General features: G+C 32.6%; 1 protein-coding gene across 1 annotated transcript in view; it reads right to left on the bottom strand.

Annotated features, from left to right (window-relative positions):
* LOC129229258 (NPC intracellular cholesterol transporter 1-like) overlaps window positions 1-25,984 on the bottom strand; it is a 117,421-nt gene that overhangs the window by 90,509 nt on the left and 928 nt on the right. The window contains exons 2-4 of the mRNA XM_054863528.1: window positions 6,359-6,417; window positions 3,842-3,992; window positions 955-1,118 (exon numbers count right to left, since the gene is read on the bottom strand). Of these exons, the coding sequence (XP_054719503.1) occupies window positions 955-1,118; window positions 3,842-3,992; window positions 6,359-6,415 (372 nt within the window). The 5' untranslated portion in view covers window positions 6,416-6,417. The remainder of the gene's footprint in view (window positions 1-954; window positions 1,119-3,841; window positions 3,993-6,358; window positions 6,418-25,984) is intronic.

The following is a 25,984-nucleotide window of genomic DNA, read 5'->3' as shown; positions in this document are numbered from 1 at the left end:
CAAGAGGGAAAATTGAAAAGCCTTTTAAAAGCCTTATGTTATTAAAAATCAATGTAAAGTATTTTGTTTGCTTTTGAATAGAAATTGGCAAAATTTTAAATCACCGTGTTTATTTCCTTGTTGGCCAATAATGAATTCGATTATCAATCGTGTGACTAAAGGCTTAACCATTATTAAAATCTGCTTTAAAAAATCGTTATAATTCGATTTCTATGAAAACATGGAAGTTCCGAACACATTCCATCAGATGCAAAAAAAAATCTTTATTTTGGTATTAAATTTTAAAATTCCTAACTATGTTTTCATTGCAAAAATCGCAAAAACCTTTTAGAGGTTTTTAATTAACATCTTCGTTAATTAATGTCATCCGAAGATGCAACCTAGCTAAGAACACTCTCGATCAACTCTCCTTCAGAAAATTTTTTTTTTTCAAAATCGTTCCATCTGTTTAGGCGCTAGAGTGCCACAGACAGATACACAGACACATCAAACTTATAACCCCCTTCCTTTGTGTATCAGGGTTAATAAATTTAAGATAGAATTAATTTAAACAGGCACCTAAATTGGTAGTAGGAAGAGCTACCAAAGCCTTTATTTTCATGAGGCTTTTTTTTTTTTTTTTTGCAATTTTTATAATCCCATTGCAATTGCAAAAATTTCAGTCGGGCAAAATATTTTTTAACGGCGGATTTTTCGACTTTCAGTTCTATTCACATACAATTTTTGAAATTTTCAGCTCAACAAATGATATCTTCATTTTTGAGACAATAAGTTATTTTACAGTAATAGCAAAACAAACTTTAGTTACTTTTTTTTTAAAGTTCTAATAAAAAAATAGTATCATAAGTTCAGAACACATAAGGTAGAACATCAAGATTGAAATGAAAACATAAAAAATTCAATGATGAAATAAAATGATCTAAATGCTTCTAAAAATGGAAACTCAATACTAACTTTGGCATACAAGCTCTGATTTGGGGAACAAACCAAATGACAAAAGTATGTGGCTAAATTATGGAAACATGAAGGACAACGTCCGAAAATAGCAGACAGGGCACCAATATTATCCTGTAAAACACTCAACTGTGAAGCATCACAGCACACCGAACCATTTTCTCCTGAAAACAAAACAAAAATAAAGCATCAATGGGACATAATTCTACTTAAACGAAAGAACTATAGTTGTAAATTACAATGTCCGCAAATATTGTTCACTATATATACACTAATTCCTTCAATTACACAGTACAGGTTCTACACTGTTTTGGTTTTTGTTTCATGAATTAAACGTAGGGCAGGGTTGATAGTGGACAAAAGTAAAATTTTCAGAAGACTGAAATTTTCAGAAACTATCAGAAAGACCATTTTACTTTGAATGTGCATTATGTGCTAGCAGCATAAAGATGATATAAGGTTGAATATATTTCACTATTTCAATTTTAAATTCATTCAACAGATCACTTGATGTAATATTTTGTTTTCAGCATATTTAAAATTTAATAATAGTATTATTCAATAAATTTTTCTTATAAACTAAATTTTGTGCATAAAATTGGTTTTAGACAGTATCGCATTTTTGACTAAGAGATTTTGATCATAGTTCAAACTGTAAAAAACAGTCAGCCGTCAAAAACCTGAAAAAAATAGCGAGAAAACACATTTATGGTCACATTCATGCATATGAAGTTAACTTTGAATCTATATAAAGACTCAGTGCTGGATCTATGTTTTTTTGAACCTTGGCCAAAAACTTGAAACTGCCACCCTTACCCAATCTTCCGTCACGTTTCTATATCTAGTTTTAACAACAACAAAAAAAATAATAATAATATTAATAATAAAAACCGAAATGGGAAGATTTGCCTCCTTCAGAAGTTGTCAGGGTTGGCAGGTGTTAAACAAGTTACAGTTCTTGACCAGTTTAAACCATACTTTAAACTATCACATCAAAAACCTAAATAGTCAAAAATGTCTAATACTGTCAAAAAACAATTACATATCGTCCCCTTAGAGCAACAGTAAGATATCTTAGTGCTATTTCCGGGATTAGATATCTTACTGTTGCTCTGAGGCGATGATATGTAAAATTTAATAATAAAAATTAATCACTATCGTTTCTCACTCAACCTGTTTTTCTGAGTTAGATAGGGACCGCATAAAAAAATTACGTTAAAATAAGTCGTTTGAAACTGCACGAGTAACTATAAAAAGTTCGAGTAAGTATAAAAAGTTGTTTTTGCAACACAAATTAAAAATATTTTTTTTTATGCAGTGGATAGTGACCGCATAAAAAAAAGTCTCAGGTAGAAAACAATCCAAAAACTTACAGAATAATTAGGAATTGCTTCTTTAAACATAATAAAAATAAACCTAGTGATGACAATTTACCAAATCATCAGACAAAATTTCCCAAACAAGGGCATTTTGGGGAGGTCACAGTGACCTTCCATGCATACTAACTGGAGTTTTTCAATATTAAGGGTAAAAAACCATGAACTGCATGTGCATATAAATTTAACATAAATCAGAAATATGAACCCTATCATTTTACCTTAAATTTCACTAATTACAAGGATTGCTATTTACCCATAAAAGAATTAAATTGTATCGTAATGCATGACAATTGTTACTAGTTCATATTTTATGTTTCTTTAGCAAGCTCTTATTAACCCCTCAGGGTTTTTGACAGAGGACAGGGTTGACAGTTTTATTGGCGGCAATTGGGGCTTTTAAGTGAGAGGGGGGACAAAAAAAGGCTACTAAAAGCCATGGGACTGTTAGCGGCAGCAAAAAATGAAAAAAAAAAGGAACAAAATATACAACATTTTGTTAGGGCTGGTTTTGAAGCTATTGAAGCAGATAAGTGAAAACTGATGAAAGTATGACAATTTAACTAAAGTTTTTCTTAAGATTTTGATGAATTTCGTACACAAAAAATTTCTTCAGAGAAACACTTAGACATAAATTACACTTTTATTAGTTACCCCAAAATATTTTGTGATGTCACTTACACTTGGTAACATTGAATACTTAAACTAAAATTTATTACTTGTGCTAAACCATGTTTTGTAAGCAGCTATACAAAGTAAAACAAATAATTATGTTCTGAAAATTTTGACATTTCTGCTATTTTTACAATTAATAGTTATGATGCTAAATTGGAAAATAAAATTGGTAAAATAACCATTAAAAAAGAGGAGTGGAGTGGTGTCCAGAGGGTTGCCACTGGAGTTTAAACCAGTATTTTTCCCTTGTCATGTCGAAAACTACTTTTTGATACCAAAAGCCCATCCTTGGTCAGGGATAAAGGTTCCAGCTTGCTCCCCCTTAGTTCTAGCATTGTAATGATTCATAGAAAAACCTGTGCAATTCTAAATTATGGATTTCATTACTAAGTCATATATATTTGAGATATGAAATTAAGTCTACATTTTACAAATGGTGCAAGTTTGAATTAACTTGGATGAAACTGCAAATGGGCAGAGCAAAAAGATAAGCAGGCAAAGCTTTAGCAAAAAATAAAATGTGGGAAGGTTGAAAATAATGGTCAACACAAAGTTATTAATGTCTAAGCAGTAGAAAAATTAGTAAGTGTTATGGAACGGATTTTGAACTGCATAAAAAATCAGGACTAGAGTGTAACAGCATAAGAATCAAAATGCAGTATTTTTAATGCCTAAAAATTGGCAACTATGTCGCTAGCTTTAAAAGCACATTTTTCTAAGTGAAAAAACTTTAGAAATCAGCAAACAAATGGTTGAATTAACTAACATGTTTTATTTCTCTTTGGGCTTCCATTTTATAGAAACAAATTAAAATACAAACTTCCACAACAAATTACCTTTCACTAAAGTTGGACAGATATCATCTAAAAAGGTTTCAGCAGAAGTATCATTCAAAGGTAAAGCAGTTCCATTATATACACATGGCTTGTTTAATTGAGAGACTTCGTCAAGAGCACAATTTCCTCTCATAATACAATGACCATCATCCTAAGATTTAAAAAAAGAAGAAATATTAAATTGTGTGGTTGTAATGTACATGAAACTAGTTTCAAATGTTCCCAGAAAACCTTTAAGAGCAAATCAATCATTATGAAATTCTGAAATGTGCAACTAGGTACATAAATGTGCGTTGAATTTTAACTTTGAAGTATAATGAAAAAGGAAAATAGTATGCAAGTTATTACACATTTTAATCACATAATCATCACCATCCATCTCCCAAAAAAAGAGCTAAAAAGTCAGACTTAAAACATTATAAAATATTCTAAACAAATACACCTTTATATGTTATATTATTATACAATATTTTGAGACTATTTAGTGTTTTAACAGTAATTGTTTTCTATGCTATGCCATTAAGATTTAAAAAAAAAATGCAAGAACTTATTTTTAATTCCTTAATAACAATTATTTAAAATAAAATCACTTTAAGCAAAATATAAGGCAGTACAACTGCATTTCCATTCTTTGGAATCTAAGTATTCCAATCATCTGGATGTGAACCATACTATTTTTACCCACTTGGTCATATATATATATATATATACGGTCAGCCACTCATAATCAGGTAACAGATAAACAAATACCTCGCTTATACGAATAAAACCTCCTGGAACCGAATTTTTCCCCATAGACGCAATGTTAAAGATCCCCGCTTTATAATTTCCACGGATAATCGAATAATTCTGATAATTATTCTCAAACATTTTTACTGAATTTTTTTAGAATCAATTAAGAAAGAACAATTATTGACATAGAAATATAAAGTAATATTTTTCGCCAACAGCGGGCGAGAAAAACAATATTCATATTCCATCAAAACGTTTCCACTATTCTATAGTTTCTTTTATCTTTGCCATTACAAAAAGAAAGAAAAAAAAGATAGCGCAGTCAATAATTGATAAATATTAAATGTAAAACACAGCAGACAAGGGGGGGGGGAGTCAGAAATATGTTCCCAAAAGACATTGCAAGCAAACCACTGTTATGGAAATTTTCAAAAAATAATATACTGAAAAAAGGTGCCAAAACAAAGATTTCATCTCAAGTGGTAAGTTAAGTACTTATTATAATTTTCATATGTACTTGTAATATATATACTAATTATTCAACTATTTTGTTGTTAACTTAGCTTATTTCAAAAACTTTTAATAATATTTCTTGGAACCTACAATATTTGATTAAGCGGGGTGGACAGTATATATATATAATGTATACATGAGGGAAACGGACAATTTGCATGGAATTTGGACTGATTTTTTTGGACACGGATTTGTTTTCATTTATTTCGACTTTAATGTTCATAAATGGACTGAATATCGATCAGCTGAATACTGGATTCGGTTTGTTCTTTTCGGATCTCATGGTAAGATCATATAAGTTATTGGCAGGTATTGTCCTGTGTAAGGCTAATTAGTAGAGGCGAAACCCCCTGCTTTTAATTTAGATTCTTGTTTATTGTTTAACATGTAGTGCGTTTAGCCGAATGTTACTCTGTATTGAATATATTGGAGCTTAAACACTCTTTTAGTTTGGAGTTTAATTTTTGTTCTTTTGACCATATTTATTGAATCCTCCACAACTGATGCGGTCTGGATTCAACCTTTCGACTTTTTCTATTATTAATTGCTGCTTGTATTTTCCTTCTTCTAAACAATATTTTTCTTTAAAAAGCTTAAGACTTGTTTTTTGGCTTGTGCACTTTATATATTAACTTGGCTTTTTAGTTTTGCTGCATTGCGCATCTATGGGCTTTTGGTGTGGTCCTTTCAATATTCTTCACTTATATTGTAATTACTAGCTGCATTGCCCGGCTTTGCACGGCCTACCTCGAAAAATAAAAGTTTTGTCAAGTGACGCATGTTCAACAATGAGGCTTCAATTAGATAAAAAAAAATACTACAAAATTTAACATCCAAACAATCATTCTCGAAGAAAGAAAATGGCAAATCAAAAGTGCCTGAAAACATTAAATGCAACCCTCCATAAATACAACTAAAATCCTAAAAAAAAAAGAAGTATAAATCGCCTAAGAAAACTTATTTAGTCACAGGTTTCTGATGCACTTTTCTGTTTGTCTGAGATTGCTATTAGGAAAAATACTTTTTTTTTTCAATACATAAATCTTTATTTATGGACACATAAATAACAAACTTATAAAATAAACTTTGAAAATGATAGATTCTAATTGATAATGGTGTTTTTTAGTCACATAAATTAGTAACATCAAATTAGTAACAAAATTCATCTGTCATTTCAAACAAAGTCCAATACTTCATTTGAAATGACACATGAAAGTTGAATAGAATACAACAAGAAATTTAGTAAATATTATTACTAGATAATGCACTTACTGCAGTTGTGAAGGCCAGAAATATCAGAATGACTCCAAAAAATAGAAATTTCTCCATTGCTATATAAAAATATAGGATCAAATATAAGTATAATGTGAAAACAAAATATGAACAAGAGTAACTAACAGTTTAACATATTTTACTACATTGATTAAAAAATTATAGCTACAATAATACATGAATAGTAATATAACCTTAATCAAAATGAAATCAAAATCAAATTTACAACTACAACTACAGAAAATAGATCTGCAGCGTAATGGATCCAATATTAAAAAGGAGTCACATAAAACAAAGGGAAATTGAGAAACATTCCACATGATAAGATTTCAAAAACGTGTTATCTTGTTTGCTATGTAATCTAAGGTGGAGTATCAGTGTCACGTGTGACCTTTGCATTGACAAGGCATAGTGTATTTTCGTGGAGAAAAAAAATAAGATAAAAATGGAAAATGACAAAGTAATACCAGAAAGCACACACATTCATAAAATACTCCCAATTTCAGATTACTGAGTAGTTTATCTAATAATTATCACACAATTTTAAAATGTTAACAAACACACTTTTCGTTTGAGAGATAAAAGTTTCTACAAAAGTTGTTGGCAAGAAGAAAAAGTTCTTAGCTCTTTTAAAACACTCTTTTAAATTACTCTTTTAAAACATATTAACAACAACGTTTAAAAAGCACAAAATTTGCAAACCTATAACCTTTTACCTATGTGTGTCTTGAATGTTTAGCTTTTTCCTTTTAAGTACAAAGGTATTAATTTTTCAGAGTTCTTTTTATTTCAAAAAAATTCATTTTCCATTCAAAAAAAAGATGGGGGCACTGTAAATAAAGGACAAATTGTTAGAAAATTGCTGCAAACAGCCATTTCAAAGCTACAATGCAGCCTTTTCATTGTTGCTAAAAGTGCTAAAGAGCAACAAAAAAGTTGTGAGAGAACACTTCATCAATACAGTAGAATACCTTTATAACGCCGACCTATTTAACGCAATTCTCTATAAACCGCACAACTTTTCAAAAGTAAACAATAGGTTTTGAAGTTTAAAAAATCCCCCTGTTTTGCCTTGCAAACATAAAAATTGTTAGACAAAGTAAATTTTGAAACTGTTTTTTATCTTTTCATCTTAATTCAAAACTTTTAAATGAAAATTAGTATTGACAGTGAAAGAAAATACCAGATGGCTCTTTAAAATGCAGCTGTTATACAAACCATGAAGCTAGTAGAAGTACAGGATAATTCACTTTATTTTGATTGATAAACATATTTATTTGGAAATGATTAATTGTATAGTTGGTGCTTTAATGCTCATTGCAGATATTTTAATATACAGATATGTTCTTAATATTAGTTTCAAAATTTGTGAAATGACCTATATAATGCCAACGCAAAAGGATAACGCAAAAGTTCTGGTCCCAAAGTGTGCGTTATAACGGTCTTCTACTGTATAAATATTAGTCTGTTTTTGTTTTTAAAATATGTATTCAAGAAAAAAAATATTAGTTCATACTAATAAATTAAAATTAAATGAGGTTCAAATCAAATATTTAAAATACAATGAAAAGCAGGTAAATATGGCTTAGGGGGTGTCCACAAAAGACATCATGCTTTGAAGGGAGGGGGTTTGTGAAGTGTGACAAGTGTTGGGGAGGTGTTAATAAGAAGATAACCATGACATATTTTATTTTTATAAGAATACATTAATGAAATGTCTCGAAATTCATGACAAAGGGGGGGGGGGGGGAGTGTGACTTTGACTCTGTGACAAGGGGGGGGGGTCAAAAATATTGAAAAAAAATGACATAAATGAACAGCATTGTGTGTGTGATTTATTAAATTATTCCAACAATTGTATTCAAGTCAAACATTGGCAACAAGTGCAGACTTTAAAAAAAATTAATCAAACTTAAACATTTAACCTAATTAACATAACAAGGAAAACAAAAATGCTAATTCAGTCAAAAAAACAAAGTTGTTGTCATTCCTTTCCCTGTTCAATTAAAACATTTGTACTCATCACAAAAAGCCAATAATTGTAAATATTTTCATAAAAACAAACATTGAAACACATAAAACATAAAACTTACTTTAATGAAATGAGAGAGCAAAATAGCTCACAACATCCTTTGATCTGAACCTTGATTTAAGATAATATATTTCTGATTTTAAAAAAAAAAAAATCCTAGAAAGCTGGATGGCAAGATTTATTTTTAAATGATCAAGATTTTGTAAGTGAATAATTAAGCAATAAATTAAAATATCAACCTATCACATGATAATAGATTTAAAACCAATGAGCAAATCACACATAAATAACTGGGAAATGACTGAACCACAGGTTTTTTCAACTCATTTAGTTACAGATTCAGAAAAACATTGCTGCCTGAATAGCCTGACACATAACATAAATTGCTTGAAATATAATAAGAAAAAATTATGCATGCAGCACAAATCTAAATTACAGAATAAACAGTTAAACAGTTCTATTAAAATGAAGGAAATGTTTGTGTAGAGTATACTTTTCTTCAATTTGTACTATTTTCTACGTGTGTGTGAACTTTTATTTTAAACTCATAATTCAAAGCAAAGGTCTCCAAACTTGCTTGCCACTTTTTTTAGGCAATGCACTATTTACATTTGGTGGTCCCAAAACACTATGAATCAGTTGGTACAATTTTGCCCAAGGTATTCTAAAACCATCAGATGAAAGCAGAATCTATGAAAATGTCACAGGAAAAATTAGAAAATTTTCCCTCAACACCCCCAACGAAGTTTTTGTGGTGGGTTTGGAATACTTTTTTAATACTGAATTTTTAAACAATGAATAACTGCAAACAAATTTTTGTTCAAGACTTTTAAATCTTTCAAATTTACCTTGAATAAATTAGAGAAAGATTAAATGAAAAAATATACTTTCTTCAACGCTTTGTTGATGTAGTAAATAATGATTATTCACAAAAATAAATCTATATAAAAAAAGAGAGAGATTCCTCTGATGACAAGTTTTGCATTTATCACTTCTCATGAAAAGAGAACAGTTCTCTAACTAATCAATTTAAGAAACTGGATTCATGTCTTTTTCAAACAATTATTAAGGTTTCCTCTTTGAACTTACTATTTCAGAACTGTGAATTAAACATGGACTGACGCATGTTTCAATCCTATCAATCATTCCATGTTCATGCAGGGTATCAGAGAGTGATGTGATGGTAAGATAAAAATATAAAGTATTTGTGTACATAGCTCAAAATTATCTGCAGGAATGAAAATCAACATGCAGTGCTTTAGTAAGAAAATGCCTTTTGCTTTTAAGCATGTGAAAAGCAATAATGAACATTTTTCATTGATTTATCTTCAAATTTTGAAAATGATCTGTGTTTGATATGGATATTATTAACAATTTTCAACCAAGATGCACATATCTACAGCAAATGCATCCGCGCACAGCTTGCATGCGTGTCCATATTAACTAGCTATGGAGAGTGGCCTGTTTGAAATCTAGATGTAACTGACCATAACAGTTTAAACAAAAGAATTAGATACATGCAAGGTCTTCAAAAAAGATCTTAGGAATTGATTGCGTTCAGAATAATTAGGTCAACTGATTCAAAGAAGGACAGACAAGAAAACTAGGCTAATTTCGATCAGAGACATTGTGCTTATGGGAAATGATGTCTTCCAATTTAGATCGGATTCCCAGTTTTAAAAAAAAAAGCGGAAGATTTGAATACTTCTGATCGGCTACATGAAAAAAAAAAAACTACAACAAAGTTGGTTTAACAATACAAATATCATTCCTAATTACTTGAGTTATTAAAGACATTTTTAAGTTTTTGCCAGTTTCTGCCGATTTTTACCGGTTATAACCAGTTTCTGCCACTGGCACGGCAAAAACTAGTTTCTGCCGGCAGAAAGCCAACCCTGCTTGATAGTCAATCGAGGGTCTAAGCCCAACAATTGAGGAACACGAGCTACATTGTTGTTGGTTTTGCTGGTTGACGGCTGCCCAGAGCGTTGTTCATCTTGAATCTCTTCCCGGCCCTCTTTACAGGTCTTTAACCACCTTAAAACTTTTGAATAGGACAGAGAAGAGTACCTGTAAACCTCACCATGGGCGCCCATATAGGGGGACAAGTGGGAGCTCTAGTCCCCTCTTAGAAATTAGCATTTTATTGCTTTTAGTACTTTTTTCTTAGCAAAAATGTAAAAACATTTCTTTTCCAGCCATAATTGAATAAGTTATTATTAATGTCAAATTTTAATAACTCTAATCGGAACTGAAATCGATTTCTATGAAGAAATATCCTGCTAAATTATGGGGAAAATATCTGAGCCCCCCTCTTAAAATTTTGCATATGGGGCATTCCACGGTATTTTGGACATTATGTAGAGTCTGTAACGTGACCTTTTTTTGCCATAACTTTTTAATTTACCGTTTGATTTGCAAATTATTTTAATATGAGCTGGTGTGTTGGTAGGAAAAGATCAAAATAAAATAATATGCTAATCAAACAGTTAATTAAAAAGTTATGGCAAAAAAGGTCACGTTATGGACTCTACATAAATGTCAAAAATACCTTGGAATGCCCCATATAGTCTCCTCAAGAGATTTTGTTGGTTAAGCAACAAACCTTAATCGTGTACCATTTTTCCCGTGAAACGGTCGATGCGCAGAGGTTGACATTAACTTATGTCTGGCCACTTCCACAGCTGGGAGAGCCCCCGAGACTGGTTTTCCGGAAAACCTTACTGTCCCCCCTCACCTAAACCAAGTAGTTTGATTATACTCCGACCAATAAAAGCGGCCTTGAAAAAACCATTGCATTACTTTCAGTATACACCTTGTATAACCAACCATATACAAAACAATAAATTTTTGCCCAAAAATTGTATTTTGATCTCATATTTAAAGAATTATTGTGTGAAACAACTTCAGCAATCTAATATGATATTCACATTAAGTGCGTTAGATATGCCTAATCAATGTTGATAGTGAAATTTCAGGTATAAAAAGCCATTCTACAAAGAGTAAAAAGCTTAACTGGTTACAAAAAAAAGCAAACATCTTCTACAATTATGACATTGAAATGAAAGGTTCTTTGGTTCACACGATATGTTTCTTTCATAATTTCATCAAGTCTTTCAGTAAAAAATATTAGAAATTGTGTATTACATATTTATGTATCAGTTTTACCAATTATTTCATATTTAGATTTTTAAAAAAAATCCCATTCACTTTTTGCATTTTTTTGTAAAATACCCAGTTTTTGGGTATTTAACCAGGCCCCTCCCCCCTTGGGTAAAAACCTACCCACTGGGTATTTACCCGATCCACATCACTAACTGTGGCACTCTCCTTCAAAACTAGCGAGGTATAATTAACCTAAAATGTTTTCCCTTTTCTATACACTAAAAATAAATATTATGCCATCTTTGAATCCAGCCGTCCTGGACCACAACCCTATTAGCTCACACTTCAATAGGCAATCTTGACAGTTTGCAAAATCTTCAGTGGAAACTAACTAGAAGGAAGGGCGTTAGACAATTTTCCTTTTTTTTCTTAATGTTTCTATTTATTAGCTCTGTAAATTTATCTCTGTAAAATAACATGATTTTCATTACATTGGCTCCCAATTTTGTACTGAGTTTCACTGACATGCAAAATCAATGAGAATATGATTAAAATCATGTGGATGACTTATCTAAGTTGACGGCTTCAACAGAATAAGAGAATCAGCCTTTCGAAAGGATGATTAGTTATCACAATTATTGTGTTTCCGTAACAGGCCTCTTAGCTTTACAAAATAAAAGTTTTTTTTCTTGCATTAACTTGTAAAATGTGTTTCATAAACTTCTACAGAGTCATTCCACGTCAAATCAACACAATTTGGAGCAATTTTAGGACGCAACGTCACAGATCTGGATGAAACTTGGTACATCAAGAGATTTAACATAGTTATGAATGAAAACGCTAAAAAAAAAATTTCTTTCTCCTCATTTAGCAGTTATTAATTATTCAAATTTTTGTTAAAAAATGCTACACTTTGAGACTGTTAATCCTTGTTTTCTCAGAAACTATAAAAGATATAAGCCTGATATTGGTCTTGTTTTAAAGCTCTTTTAATCTGCTTCAATTTGATATGCAACTTAATAAAATTCAAAATTTTTTAATTTAAAATTAAATTTAAATAAATTTTAAAATTTAAATTTTTTAAAAAACGGACAATTTCAAAATTTTGAAAAAAATCACAAAATTACTTTGTGTTATCCTCTCACATCTCACCAAGTTTCATATTGGGATCTTAATGGGATCAGTTGATACAGGGAGGACAAGTTTCACATATCTGCCAAAATATGGGTTATTGTGCTGAATAGTTATTATTTTATGTGCAAATAAATAAATAAATAAATAAATATGCTTCATACATGTTCACTTTTTTATGCAGAACTGTCTACTAGAAATGAAATTTTTCTTAGTACGATTTGTTCCTGAAAAATAACTCATTAATAAAAATATTAATCATCTAAATCTCATTTTATTGAGAAAAATAAATTAAAAAGAAATAAAATTTTAAAAAAGGAAAGGAAGAAAGGGAAAAAAAAGAAAATATTTTCTCTGGGGATGTGAACTTAAAATAATCCACTACAAATTCAGATCTGAAACAGTAAGCTACCCTTTTCACCCCCTTTGCTAACAAAATGAAACAGACTGGGGGTGGCTATTGAGAATGAGATCCAATGGTTCGTTCTGCCTCACTGCTTTTTTCTCCACCTGTCACTGGTTTGGGATTGACCAATTTTTCAACATGTTTCATGTTTTTGCTTGTGGAGTTCAGTCAGCAGTACCATAAAATCTCAAAAGCAGCCCCCCCCCCCCTTAGTTTCAAAAGATAACTTACTAATTCCAAAAAAAAGGGGGGGGGAGGTTATAATCAAATTTTGTTTTTGTAAAATTTGCCAAAATAATTGTTTGTAGCAATATTAATTTTAGAGTACACAAAATAAATAAGTAAATAATAGTTACTATTAATATTAAAGAAAAGGCAGAAATGAATTAATAAAAGACTCATAATTTTATGGCATGGGGGCGACAATATTTTTTTGAAAGAAAGGATTTTGCACCTTAAGTTACCAAAACCCCTACCAAAAATAATCAAAAGCAGTACACTCACATGAACTTCTTTTGTAACACATATGAACTGAACAAAAAGAAAAGTGCCCTTGCATCAAAACGCGTCTAGACTTTTGGAAGGAATAAAACTGAAACTATTTTTTTTTTGCAAGATCCTTTTTTTTTTTTTGTTTTGTTTAAGTCATAGTGTTTTCTTTTCTTCTTGTTTTTAGAAAAGAAAACCAGCACATGAAGAGGGAAACTAAACCTCTAGAAATGCTTGCCAAATAGAGCATAAAATGTTCATTTTTATTTATTTATTTGGGGGGGGGGGTGAAGGGATGAAGATGATCTGAAAATTTTTAGGAGAGGGGAGGGGGGATTGCAAAATGATCCTTCCACAAAAAAAGGGGGGGGATAGAGGGATTCTTTCTGGTGTTTATAATACTTTCTTGTTCTGTAATACACAATTCCTGTTGAAACTATCTTCAGTCAGCATTCAAGCCTTGTCTTCTGCTGTGCAAACTTCATTTCTTTAACTTTCAGTTATTTTATTTCAGTTGGTTTATATCAGAGTCTATTTTTAAACTAATTTTGACACTCTGCCAGGGGCGGATCTAGAGGGGGGCCATGGCGGATCTAGAGGGGGGCCATGGCGGGTCCAAAAGCCTTGTGATTGCAGGAATTTTTTAAAGAAAAAATAAATAAAAAAAAATTATGAGAAGATATCAAAATTTAACACGTGTTTTACTGAAAAAGAAGTATAGGCCTTAATTGGAAATAAAATATGTCCCTATCCTCAAAACAAAACTTTTATTTCCAAAATTTTTCTCCATCTTTTACATCATTTCTCAATTCCAACTACAGGCACTTGGACGATCTCTAAATGCTGCGGTTCTCAGAGTAAACCTATTGTTCACAAGACCAAAGAGAGCCTAAATTTTTGTTTTTATGGCTTTAATTTTGAAACTAGGGGGAGAACCCCCCTTCCCCATGCGTTTTCACAAATGCCTTGATATGTAGCAAAAAAATTGCATTTTAAGTCTTTTATTTGGAAAACATGCCAACGGAAACTAGCTTATCCAGCCCTTATCACTTAACTCGCTTAAAAGCAACTTAAATGAAATTTTTTGGAACTTCAATTACAAACGATTTTTGATAGGACCCCCTCCCTTCCTAGTTTATATCGTGATGATAGCTTTAAAAGGAGGTTTTTGGGGGAGCTAACGAATCTTCCATCCCTTTCTAAAATATGTATAAATATAGTTAAAAATCGAATTTTTAGAGTCTCAGAGGCAAAATATTTCCAGGAAGGAAGGATTCTAAGCACCTTCACATTTCCTTTAATGTAAGCAAACATTACTTAAAGGTGCATTTTTAGGCTGTAGCGCTGAAGAGCTAGAGAAGAGCACCCCTCTTCTTCTAACTTCTCAATGTAAAATGACAGAATATTTTGGTTTATAAGTTTTATTTTCAAAAAGCATTTTGGGGCCAGCCCCCAAAATCTGAGATTTCTCCTTACATCATCAAAAATAGAAAAAATGCGTTTTTAGTTTCCTAATTTTCAAAAATTACTCGGAAATTTACATTTTGAAACATTTTTGAGGGAGATTCCTAACTTCACCCCTTCACCTAATGTCTCGTTACCCCGACAATTGAGTTTTTAAAACTTCATTTTAATAAAATTTGGGGGGAGTTCGGAGTTTGTTCAAAAATTTCAGATGGCCCCTCCCAAAACAATTGGCTGGATCCGCCACTGCACTCAGCGTATTTATATTATTTGCTAAGTATTTAATTTTATCATGAATCATTTAAATTGTTGCAATCCGTTCAAAAAGTATTCTCACTCACACATAAGAAAAGGATTGAGATCTGCAATGCCATGGATGTATTCATTTGTACCAGAAATGCCTGAAAAGTCTAAAATATGTGACAGATGCAGAAAGGAGCTCTTGCGGTTGAAGAAAACCGCTGAGTCAACTGTAGATAATTGTGCCTCCACTAGTCATGAATCACCATGTGAGAACTTAGATAGGGAAAGTGAGAGTGACAATTACTCGGACAGATCATTACTTAAAGACTCATTCAGATCATTAAATGACTCTATTGTTCAGTTAGGTGAATCCCCGGTCAACAAGAAAAAAAGAAGATATAAGAAATATTCTCATATGAAAGCAAAAAAAATTAGCTCTGCAGTGAAAAGAAGTTCTTCCAAATGCTGATTCCGATATAGTGAGAAAGAGAGTCCAAATAAGGAAATGGTTGATCATTTGATACAAGTTTATCAAAATTGTAGCAGTCGAGCAAAAAAGACAATGATATTGTCTCTATTGCCAGATAACTGGAGCATTAGAAAAATTTCTGAAAAATTCAAAACATCGAACTACCTTGCACGCCAAGCTAAAAAGCTTTTAAAACAAAAAGGGGTTTTGTCCACTTCCAAACAACATCCAGGGGAAAATTTGCCCATAGAAACTGCTGAGATTATAAAACAATTTTATGAAAGTGAAGATATAAGTAGGACAATGCCAGGAATGAAAGATTGCATTTCAGTGAAGGACAGTGAAGGCAATAAAGTTAAAATGTCTAAAAGATTAATGCTTTGTAATCTAAAAGAAGCATACAAACTTTTTCAAGAAATGTATCACGATGTCAAAGTTGGATTCTCCAAATTTGCCGAATTAAGACCCAAGAATTGTATTTTAGCAGGACAAAGTGGTACACATGCAGTTTGTGTGTGTACCATTCATCAAAATGTTAAATTAAAAATTGAAAATTCCAAAATGAGCTGGATCACAAATGGAAAGATAAAAAAATATACAGATTGTCTTGTAAAAATGGTGTGCAACCCAGCTTCCATTGACTGTTATTTTTCGAATTGTGCAAATTGTCCTGGCATTGATGAGATACAGAAAATATTGGAAGATGGTACAGAAGAAAATATGATTGAAACGATAACATTCCGCCAATGGATTTATGTAGACAGATGCAATCTGGAAACTTAACAAAAACCCACCAATGAGTTCATTGAAATTTTTTGTAATGATTTGAAAGTTCTTCTTCGTCACGACTTTATAGCTAAACAGCAGAGTTCTTTTATGACCCATACAAAAGAAAATTTGTCTCAGTTTGAGGTGGCAGTAGTTTGCGACTTTTCCGAAAACTATAGCTTTGTTTTGCAAAATGAAGCACAATCATTTCACTGGAACAGAAATCAAGCCACAATTCACCCTTTTGTTATATCAGGGGTCTGTCCAGGATTTTTCACAAGGTCCGTTTTTTGTGAAAAATCAAATAATTTTGTGAAAAATCAAATAATTTTGCAAAAAAAAAGAAATTTTTTTTTTTTTTTGCAAAAACGAAAGTTTCGACTCTTGAGATGGTGAAAACTGCATCATTGACACTTAAAGTTGAGTGTTTTCCCTCTTTTCTGTTGAGAATATCATTCTTTAGTACTTTTCTAGTATTGGGGGGGGGGGAGAGGCATCGCTCACTGGGAGATGGGCACCCCTCAAGTATCAATATTTATCTACCATTCTACATCATGTTAAATTATACTAGAAATGTTATTTGTATAGTATTTAAAACATACTAGAAATATTATTTGTATAGTATTTAAAACAACTGTAAGAAAAAAAAAATCAGTCAGGGGTTCAGCATTTAAATTTTTAACGCAAGACACTGTTTAAGAGCACCGAGTTTCGTTTAAAACTCATAAATTCCGTGGTTTTTACAAAAATAAAAAAAATATTTTATTTGTTTACTTCTTAACTAAGCGTACTAAACATCGAAAATGCGAAAAATCAGATTCCCATAGCGGATGCAAAGAGATTGCAATCCTCAAAGTGAAGGCATCAAAAGTATAAAAAAGGCTTGTAAAATAAGTATTTTGGAAAAAATTATTTTAGAATTGCATTTTAGAGACCTATGATAAACATATCATTAATATCTGGACACAGTTGAAACAAAAATAATAATAATAATAAATAATTAAAATGAAAAAAAAAAACGATCGATTCAGCATTTTAATTATTGACTCATAAAAGAAAATGGAATTCCGCTTTAAAAACCTGAAATAAGCTTTGTTACAAAAATAAAGAACCCTTTTCATTTATTTGCATCCAAATAAAGTGAAGTTAGCTAGAAAAAAGAATGAAATATGATTCTCATATCGAATGTAAAAAGATTTCGTTTTTCAAAATGTAGGCATCTATAGAAAAAAAACGGTAAATAAAAGAGTTTATTTTAAGTTAATTATCCTTTTTAGCATCGAAAAATCAAACCCATATAACTTTCTCCCAAAATAACAGTTTAACATCGCACCACCGCTAGACGCTGACGCTAAGTGGTGATTAGTTTGAATTTGGTAACTCTATGTGAAGCGATCACACCCCCCCCCCTACTACCCTTTGCAGTTCTAAGTTCATTTCCCTGTATATTATTGATTATTAAATCATGAGTGGGGAGAAAAGTGCTTACTAGGCCTATTCAGAGAAAGTTGACGCTTTTCCAAAGAAGTTTACAACAACACCGCTGCATAAAACAAACAAGCAAAATTATAAACCAAACTGACTTTCAGCTGTTAATTTCTTTCAAAGAAACCAACAGGCATTATATTTATTTGGCCGTAGTAATTATTTATGGCTTGCAGGAGCATCACAAGAGTGCCGATTTTTTTTTTTTTTTTTGCGAAATTGGCTGATTTTGTATAAGTTGATTCCTCTAATTTAACTTTAAAAAAGGTTCCAACCATTATCGTTTTTATACAGGAAATATGCTGTATTATTTTAATTTGAGATTTGCTCTTTCAATAAACAATTTGTGAAAGATCCGTTTTTGTTTATCAGAATTTTGTGAAGGGTCTGCTTTGGTTGATCGGGATTTTGTGAAAGGTTCGTTTTGGTTGATTGGATTTTTGTGAAAGGTCCGTTTTGGTTGATCGGATTTTTGTGAAGGGTCCGTTAACGGACTCAAATTTGCTCTGACCAGACCCCTGTATATACTTCAAAAATGAAAACAAAATTCATCACCTTAGCTTTATTATAATCTCAGAATGTCTTGAGCACAACACAGTAGCTGTTCACCTATTTCAACAAAAGCTAATAAATTTTTTATCTAAATTGGAGAAAAGGTTAGACAAAATTTTTTATTTCTCCGATGGATCAGCTGCACAATACAAAAATAAAAAGAATTTTTTAAAGCTATGCTGTAGAGACGTACCGAGTACTCGGTAACTACTCGGTACTCGGCCAATTTGCCGAGTACTCGGTACTCGGCCAAATTCTGATCAGATACTCGGCCAATACCGAGTAGTTGCAAAAAATTGAATATTGTCCAAGACAGATACAGTGAAACCTGTGTAAGTTGACCACTTGCGGTGCAGCCCTTTGGTGGTCAACTTAGACAGGTGGTCAACTTATGGAGTGGGTAATGATTTTTTTTTTTTTTTTTTTTTTGTCATTTCTTGCACCATGTATTCCTTTTTTGATTGACACTTACTCTTTCTGTTTAACTCACTTTCATTGTTTAGCATTACTTTGAAACAATATTTTAAAATGTTATTCAAATATTTTTAGAGATTATTTTCCCAGAATGACGTATAATGTGTCATGTAAATTTAAAATTTCAGTAAATATATCAAAAAAAAATCTTGTTGTTTATGAAAAGTTATTCATTTGATATTAATAGTTCCTAAAAATTCATAGCTTCTCAAAAGTTGCAAATTTTTCTCATATACATTTATAACTTCATGATGATCTACTTTTCAACAAAATAACTCCTTATTGAATTTGGCGCACTTACTAGACACTAGTTTTAGAAATTCCATATGTGTCAGCTAATTTTCTCTAGCTTTCTCCCTTTTCAATTAGTTTTAATATTTCATACTTTTTATCAATCTCAAGTTCAACTAACTTTTTTTTTGAAGCCATTTTATGTAAAACTATAACACAAAGAGCAACAAGCTGGACTCTCATAATTCAAAAAAGCAGTTGAGAATGAAAATGTCGTATCTCTTAACGGAAACGCAGAAACACGTGTCTGCAGTGTTCCTACACATTTGTTTTATCTGCCTTTAAAAATTATTTATGTTTGGCGGACTGGAACTATAATTGATTAGTATACAATGAAACACATCCTCACGGACACCTCTCTTATGCGGACAATTTTTAATTCCCCAGTTCCAATGCAAATAACATTATTAAACCCCTATCCTGTGAACACCTCTTTATTGCGGACAAAAAAAATTGTCCTGTTAGTGTCCGCATTAGAGGGATTTTACTGTAATTTTGTTTTAATTCCAACTTGATTAATCATGCTTTTTATTTATTTATTTCTAATTTTAAATTTTTTTTTTTTTTTTTTTTTGTAAAATTTTTGGCACAAACAAAATTGCTTATATAATGCGTAATTAAATTTCAGCAGGAATTTAGTTTCAAAAACTATTATATGGACAAAGAGGTCTATAGTACTATTCCAATAAGTTCAAAATTCATCACATGTGTGTCGGTGGTTCTTCTTAAAACATAATTGGTACTCGGTAACTCGGCCAAGTAGTGAAAAGCCGAGTACTCGGTAACTCGGTACTCGGCTGAGTAGTGAAAGGCCGAGTACTCGGTACTCGGCCAAAGTGCTACTCGGTACGTCTCTACTATGCTGTCATGAAAGAGATTTTGGTATTGAGGCTGAGTGGCATTTTTCTGCCACTGCTCACGGTAAAGGCCCATGTGATGGCGTGGGTGGTACACTCAAAAGAGAAGCAGCAAGAGCAAGTCTTCAAAGGCCGTATGAAAACCAAATTACGACACCTATGCAACTGTACCAATGGGCAAAATCTGACCTTTCAAAGACCATGTACTTCAGTTACGCCAGCCAAAATGAATATATTCAAAACGCAGAACAGCTCTCTCATCGTTTCCAGCAAGCAGTGCCAATACCAGGTACCCAAAAGCTGCATGCCTTTATTCCCTCAAGCTGTGGAACAAAGGTGAGCGCCAAGGCATTTTCTTTTTCTCCATCATCCACTGAATATTCTGTCATCTCAACTGGAGAAAGTGTTCCTTTAATGATGAAAGATCTCAATGGATATGTCATTTCCATACAGGGCCGGATTTAAGCATGGGCCACATGGGCCCGGGCTCAGGGCGGCAAATTCTGGAGGGCGGCAAATTCTAGAGAGTGGCAATGTGTTTAAATTAAAAATTTTATTTAAAAAAAAAAGAGAACCGTTTGCAATTCCCATCTTTGAAAAGTATGTACGATATTTTTCATGGAAATAAAGGGCGGCGCTTGCTAGGAGACTAGAAATAGAAAAGAACCAACCAAACAATGCAAAAGCACTATTTTCAGCTATTTTCCTCTTTTTTCCTTATCAGGACCGACCGGGCGACAAGAAAAACTCCCCGCGGCTAAAGGGGTTGACTGTCTCCCTCACTCCATGCTCAGGTCCTGGGAATATAAATACACCATTATAACATCAGTCACATGGTTCTAATTAGCTTAAAGGTGTCTGTCTGGGAGGTATTTTTTAGCGGGAACTTGAGGGCGTTTGATAAGGAGAGGAAACGGACGAACGGCGGCTGCGCTTTTGTTGATTTTTTTTTACTGGTCGTAACGGTCGTAATCGTAACTCGCCAAACGCTGGACCGAGAAGGTTCGCTTCAAGAAGGTTCCTCAAAATGCGGGCCTAAATATTCGCCGTTTTTTTGGGGGTGAGGAATTTGTATGTCCATACATTTCGCACAGGAAACTGAGAGGTCTGGTGTCCAGATGTCGGTCCGTTTCCGAAGGCAAATTTATACCTGAGGCTAAACGATGGAATGTGACGTATGGGCTTCAGGTAGTGCTATGGTACTACTACAGTGCACAAGTTTCGTTTATTCTGTAAGCTCGTATTATTTTGCTCTCCCTCACAACAGTATTGTTTTAAATTGCAGTGAATGTTTATGCTGAAAATTATTACTTCTGTTTTCGTGTGATACCACAAAAACAAAAACCAGCTGTGACACTTGGATACTTAAATCAGTGCAAATATTTCAATAAAAATATCTTGGTGCATTTAGTGGCCGAATTCAGATACTATATCGGCTATTTGTGCTTAAATCTGAAAAGATGGACCGACGCAAAAGGCTCAGTGGCGCAGGATATAAGAAAAAAGCAGACGAAAAGAGGAAAAAGCTAAGTGAAGTTGTAAATAAAACCATAAAAATAGATAATTTTTTTTAAACTAATCCACGTTCAGAGGAACCTTCTTCCGAATTGAACTCAAATTCAACTATAGAACACGGAGAAAACGTAGAGGTAGAAGAAGAAAGACATAAAGTAATTACTGAAGAGAAAGAAGCTGCATATGATGTTGAGGGGAAGGATAATGATCGTTTTCAACCTGATCCCACGAAATCTAGTACCTCCAGTGGAACGGACAAGCCCAGTAATGATCCAATATTCTGGACCGTCAATGATGATACCAGAGACGTCTTCGTGAAAAATGGGTTTGATCAAAATAAGGATGGAAATTTTGAACAATCAAAAAGATCGTACCCTGAAAAAAATAGGTTTTTGAAAAAATCACTCTTTAATCGAGAACTTGCGAACGGAGAAATAGTAAATAGAGATTACTTGATCTATTCGCCCAGCCAAGGATCTATATTTTGTGGTCCGTGTAAACTATTTTGCACCACTTCAACTCAATTTACTGACGGTGGTTTTAATGACTGGAAGCATGGTTTTCAAAGGCTTAAAGAGCATGAGAACTCTCATACACATCTTGACTGTGTCCTAACCTTTAAGCAAAGAACTGCTGAAATAGGTTCCATTGACAGGCAGTTAAAAACGCAAATTGAAGAGGAAGTGAAGTATTGGAGGGAAGTACTTCATAGAGTTGTCGTCGTTATTAAAAAACTGGCATCGCGAGGACTAGCTTTCAGAGGGGACGATGAAGTGTTTGGTTCCACCAGTAATGGCAACTTTATGATGTGCCTTGAATTGATTGCAGAGTTTGACCCATTCTTAAAATCACACATTGAAAAGTACGGTAACCCTGGTCAAGGAAATACATCTTACCTTTCATCAACAGTATGTGATGAATTAATTGATTTAATGGGTAAGAAAGTTCTAGAAACTATCTTAAAAGAAGTGAAAGAATCAAAATATTTCTCAATTATAGTTGATTCAACACCCGATGTGACACATAATGACCAGTTGTCTTTTATTTTAAGATATGTCAATGAAATGGGATACCCTGAAGAGAGATTTGTTGGTTTTTTGAAAAACCAAGGTCATAAAAGTGTAGAACTTGCAGAAGCAGTTTTCGAATTTTTGAAGACACATAATTTAGACATTCAAAACTGTCGTGGACAATCGTTTGATAATGCATACAACATGTCTGGAATATATAATGGCTTACAAGCCAAGCTAAAAGAAATAAATCCATTGATATCTTATGTTCCTTGCTCTGGCCATTCTCTCAATTTAGTAGGATCCCATGCTGCAGAATGTTGTACTCTTGCGAAAAACTTTTTTGACTTACTGCAATCACTCTACAATTTTTTTTCTTCATCTACCCATCGATGGAGCCTCCTTGAGTCGTTTTATAAACCCGGTGAGAAGAACCTAACAATTAAAACTCTAAGCACAACCAGATGGTCAGCAAGAGAAGATGCTTGCAAAAGCTTAAATAGAAGTTTTCAGCCTATTGCAAAATGCCTAAAGAGTATGACCGATAGCCAAGAAGAGAACGGAATTATGAAGAGCAAAGCTAAAGGGCTTTTAAAAGAACTCATTTCTCTTGAAACAATATTCATGGCATCATTTTGGGGAAATGTACTAAACGAATTCAACTCTGTAAGCGAAAAAATACAGTCCCATCGACTTAATCTGTACACTTATTTTATCCCCTTGTCATACCTTTCTGTAACAAAGTACGTAATATTTTCAGCAATAAAATCTTTTCATGAGAAATAGCTTACTTGGCGTTGCCTTTCAGTATGTTATTCAATTGTTTATATATATCTTGTTTAAATCATGCAGCTCAATTTTCACCCACTTCCTGTCATTAGATTTCTTTCTGGGTTGGAACACGACCTCAGATGCGATGACAATGCAATATTCTATAATCAAAGTAATTAATTAACTAATCATTGTGAACTTTTTAATGAAACTAATTTCATGCTATATTAAGGTGAGCCTTCAATAGTAAATTCATTAATATTCATTTTTATTGTTGAATGCATCACTTCACTGTGCAAGTTCAAAATGTTTCATGAAATAAAACAAATCAAAACAAACTGCATGTTAAATACTGCCGGAACAAAGTTGTTGAAGTATAAACTTAAATGGTTGATTTTTAAACTAGGCGGGGCTTAAAACAATACCTAAAGCTCCATTAAAATGAAAAATGATCCATCAAAAAGTTAAACTATTTAACGCTTAAATGGTGCTTAATAGAGCACATGAATTATTTTTCTACGTTGACCTAAGTAGGAATTGCCTTAAAAAAGCTTTTTTATATATTACTTGTTTTTACTATAGTGTTATGCTCATTTCTCTAAGAAAATGGGTTTCCATACTCACAACATCTGTTTCCTGGGTCAAAGAAAGTAATTCCTTTTCTAACAATTTACAAAAGTTTAACTATTCAAAAAAAATGTGACAAGAAGTCAAATGTTCTGTCAACTACTAGCGGAGTTCAATAACTACATATTAACGACTGCGACTTTGACCTTTGATAAAGTGAACATTTAGTATTATAAAATAGGGGTCTCCGTGGTTGTTTATATTCTGTTATATTAACTATGCAACGAACAGAAGAGAAAGTTATAAAAATCGAAACATTTTACCCTTGAATAAAATTACCGTTTTTTTTAATGAAGTAACAAGTGAGGGGGGCGGAAAAAATGTTCGGGCCCATGGGAGTAAGATCTGTAAATCCGGCCTTGTTTCCATTGACTAATATTTTTCGAATTGTGCAAATTGTCCTGGCATTGATGAGATACAGAAAATATTGGAAGATGGTACAGAAGAAAATATGATTGAAACGATAACATTCCGCCAATGGATTTATGTAGACAGATGCAATCTGGAAACTTTACAAAAACCCACCAATGAGTTTATTGAAATTTTTTGTAATGATTTGAAAGTTCTTCTTCGTCACGACTTTATAGCTAAACAGCAGAGTTCTTTTATGACCCATACAAAAGAAAATTTGTCTCAGTTTGAGGTGGCAGTAGTTTGCGACTTTTCCGAAAACTATAGCTTTGTTTTGCAGAATGAAGCACAATCATTTCACTGGAACAGAAATCAAGCCACAATTCACCCTTTTGTTATATACTTCAAAAATGAAAACAAAATTCATCACCTTAGCTTTATTAAATCTCAGAATGTCGTGAGCACAACACAGTAGCCTGTTTACCTATTTCTACAAAAGCTAATAAATTTTTTAAAATCTAAATTGGAGAAAAGGTTAGACAAAATTTTTTATTTCTCCGATGGATCAGCTGCACAATACAAAAATAAAAAGAATTTCTTAAATCTATGCTGCCATGAAAGAGATTTTGGTATTGAGGCTGAGTGGCATTTTTCTGCCACTGCTCACGGTAAAGGCCCATGTGATGGCGTGGGTGGTACACTCAAAAGAGAAGCAGCAAGAGCAAGTCTTCAAAGGCCAAATGAAAACCAAATTACGACACCTATGCAACTGTACCAATGGGCAAAATCTGACCTTTCAGAGACCATGTACTTCAGTTACGCCAGCCAAAATGAATATATTCAAAACGCAGAACAGCTCTCTCATCGTTTCCAGCAAGCAGTGCCAATACCAGGTACCCAAAAGCTGCATACCTTTATTCCCTCAAGCCGTGGAACAAAGGTGAGCGCCAAGGCATTTTCTTTTTCTCCATCATCCACTGAATATTCTGTCATCTCAACTGGAGAAAGTGTTCCTTTAATGATGAAAGATCTCAATGGATATGTCATTTCCATATATGATAAAAAATGGTGGCTAAGTTATGTTTTTTCCAAAAATGAAGATAATGAAGTGAAAGTCACTTTCCTCCACCCACCAGGACCTTCTCCTTCATTTTCATATCCAACAGTGCCAGACACTCTATGGATACCTTGTTCGGACATTATTTGTAAAGTAAATCCCATCACGCCAACAGGGAGGACATATATACTCTACCAGCTGAAGAAAAGAACAATATTGTAAATATTTTGCAGCTTAGAGTAAAAAACTCCGACAAATGTAGGACAATGCTGACGTTCTCTTTTTTTTTTAAAAAGAGAGTTAGTGTGAGTTTTATTCATTTTTTTCCATTATTTTAATTTCATTCAATTTTAAAGTAGGTGTAAGACATTAGAAGGTTTTACATTACTATTAGCAGTTCATTTATAGTTTCCTGTGCTAATTTAATAACTTAGAATAATCCATCAGAAAGGTATTTTGTCCAAAATGCAGAAACTTTGATATATGTAAAACTTGTCCTCCCTGTATCATCTGATCCCATTATGAAACT

The sequence above is a fragment of the Uloborus diversus genome, chromosome 9 (genome assembly GCF_026930045.1).
Source record: "Uloborus diversus isolate 005 chromosome 9, Udiv.v.3.1, whole genome shotgun sequence".
In the NCBI taxonomy this organism is placed as follows: Eukaryota; Metazoa; Arthropoda; class Arachnida; order Araneae; family Uloboridae; genus Uloborus; species Uloborus diversus.
The sequence above is the reverse complement of the archived record's forward strand: the minus strand, read 5'-3'. Positions and strand labels throughout refer to the sequence as shown.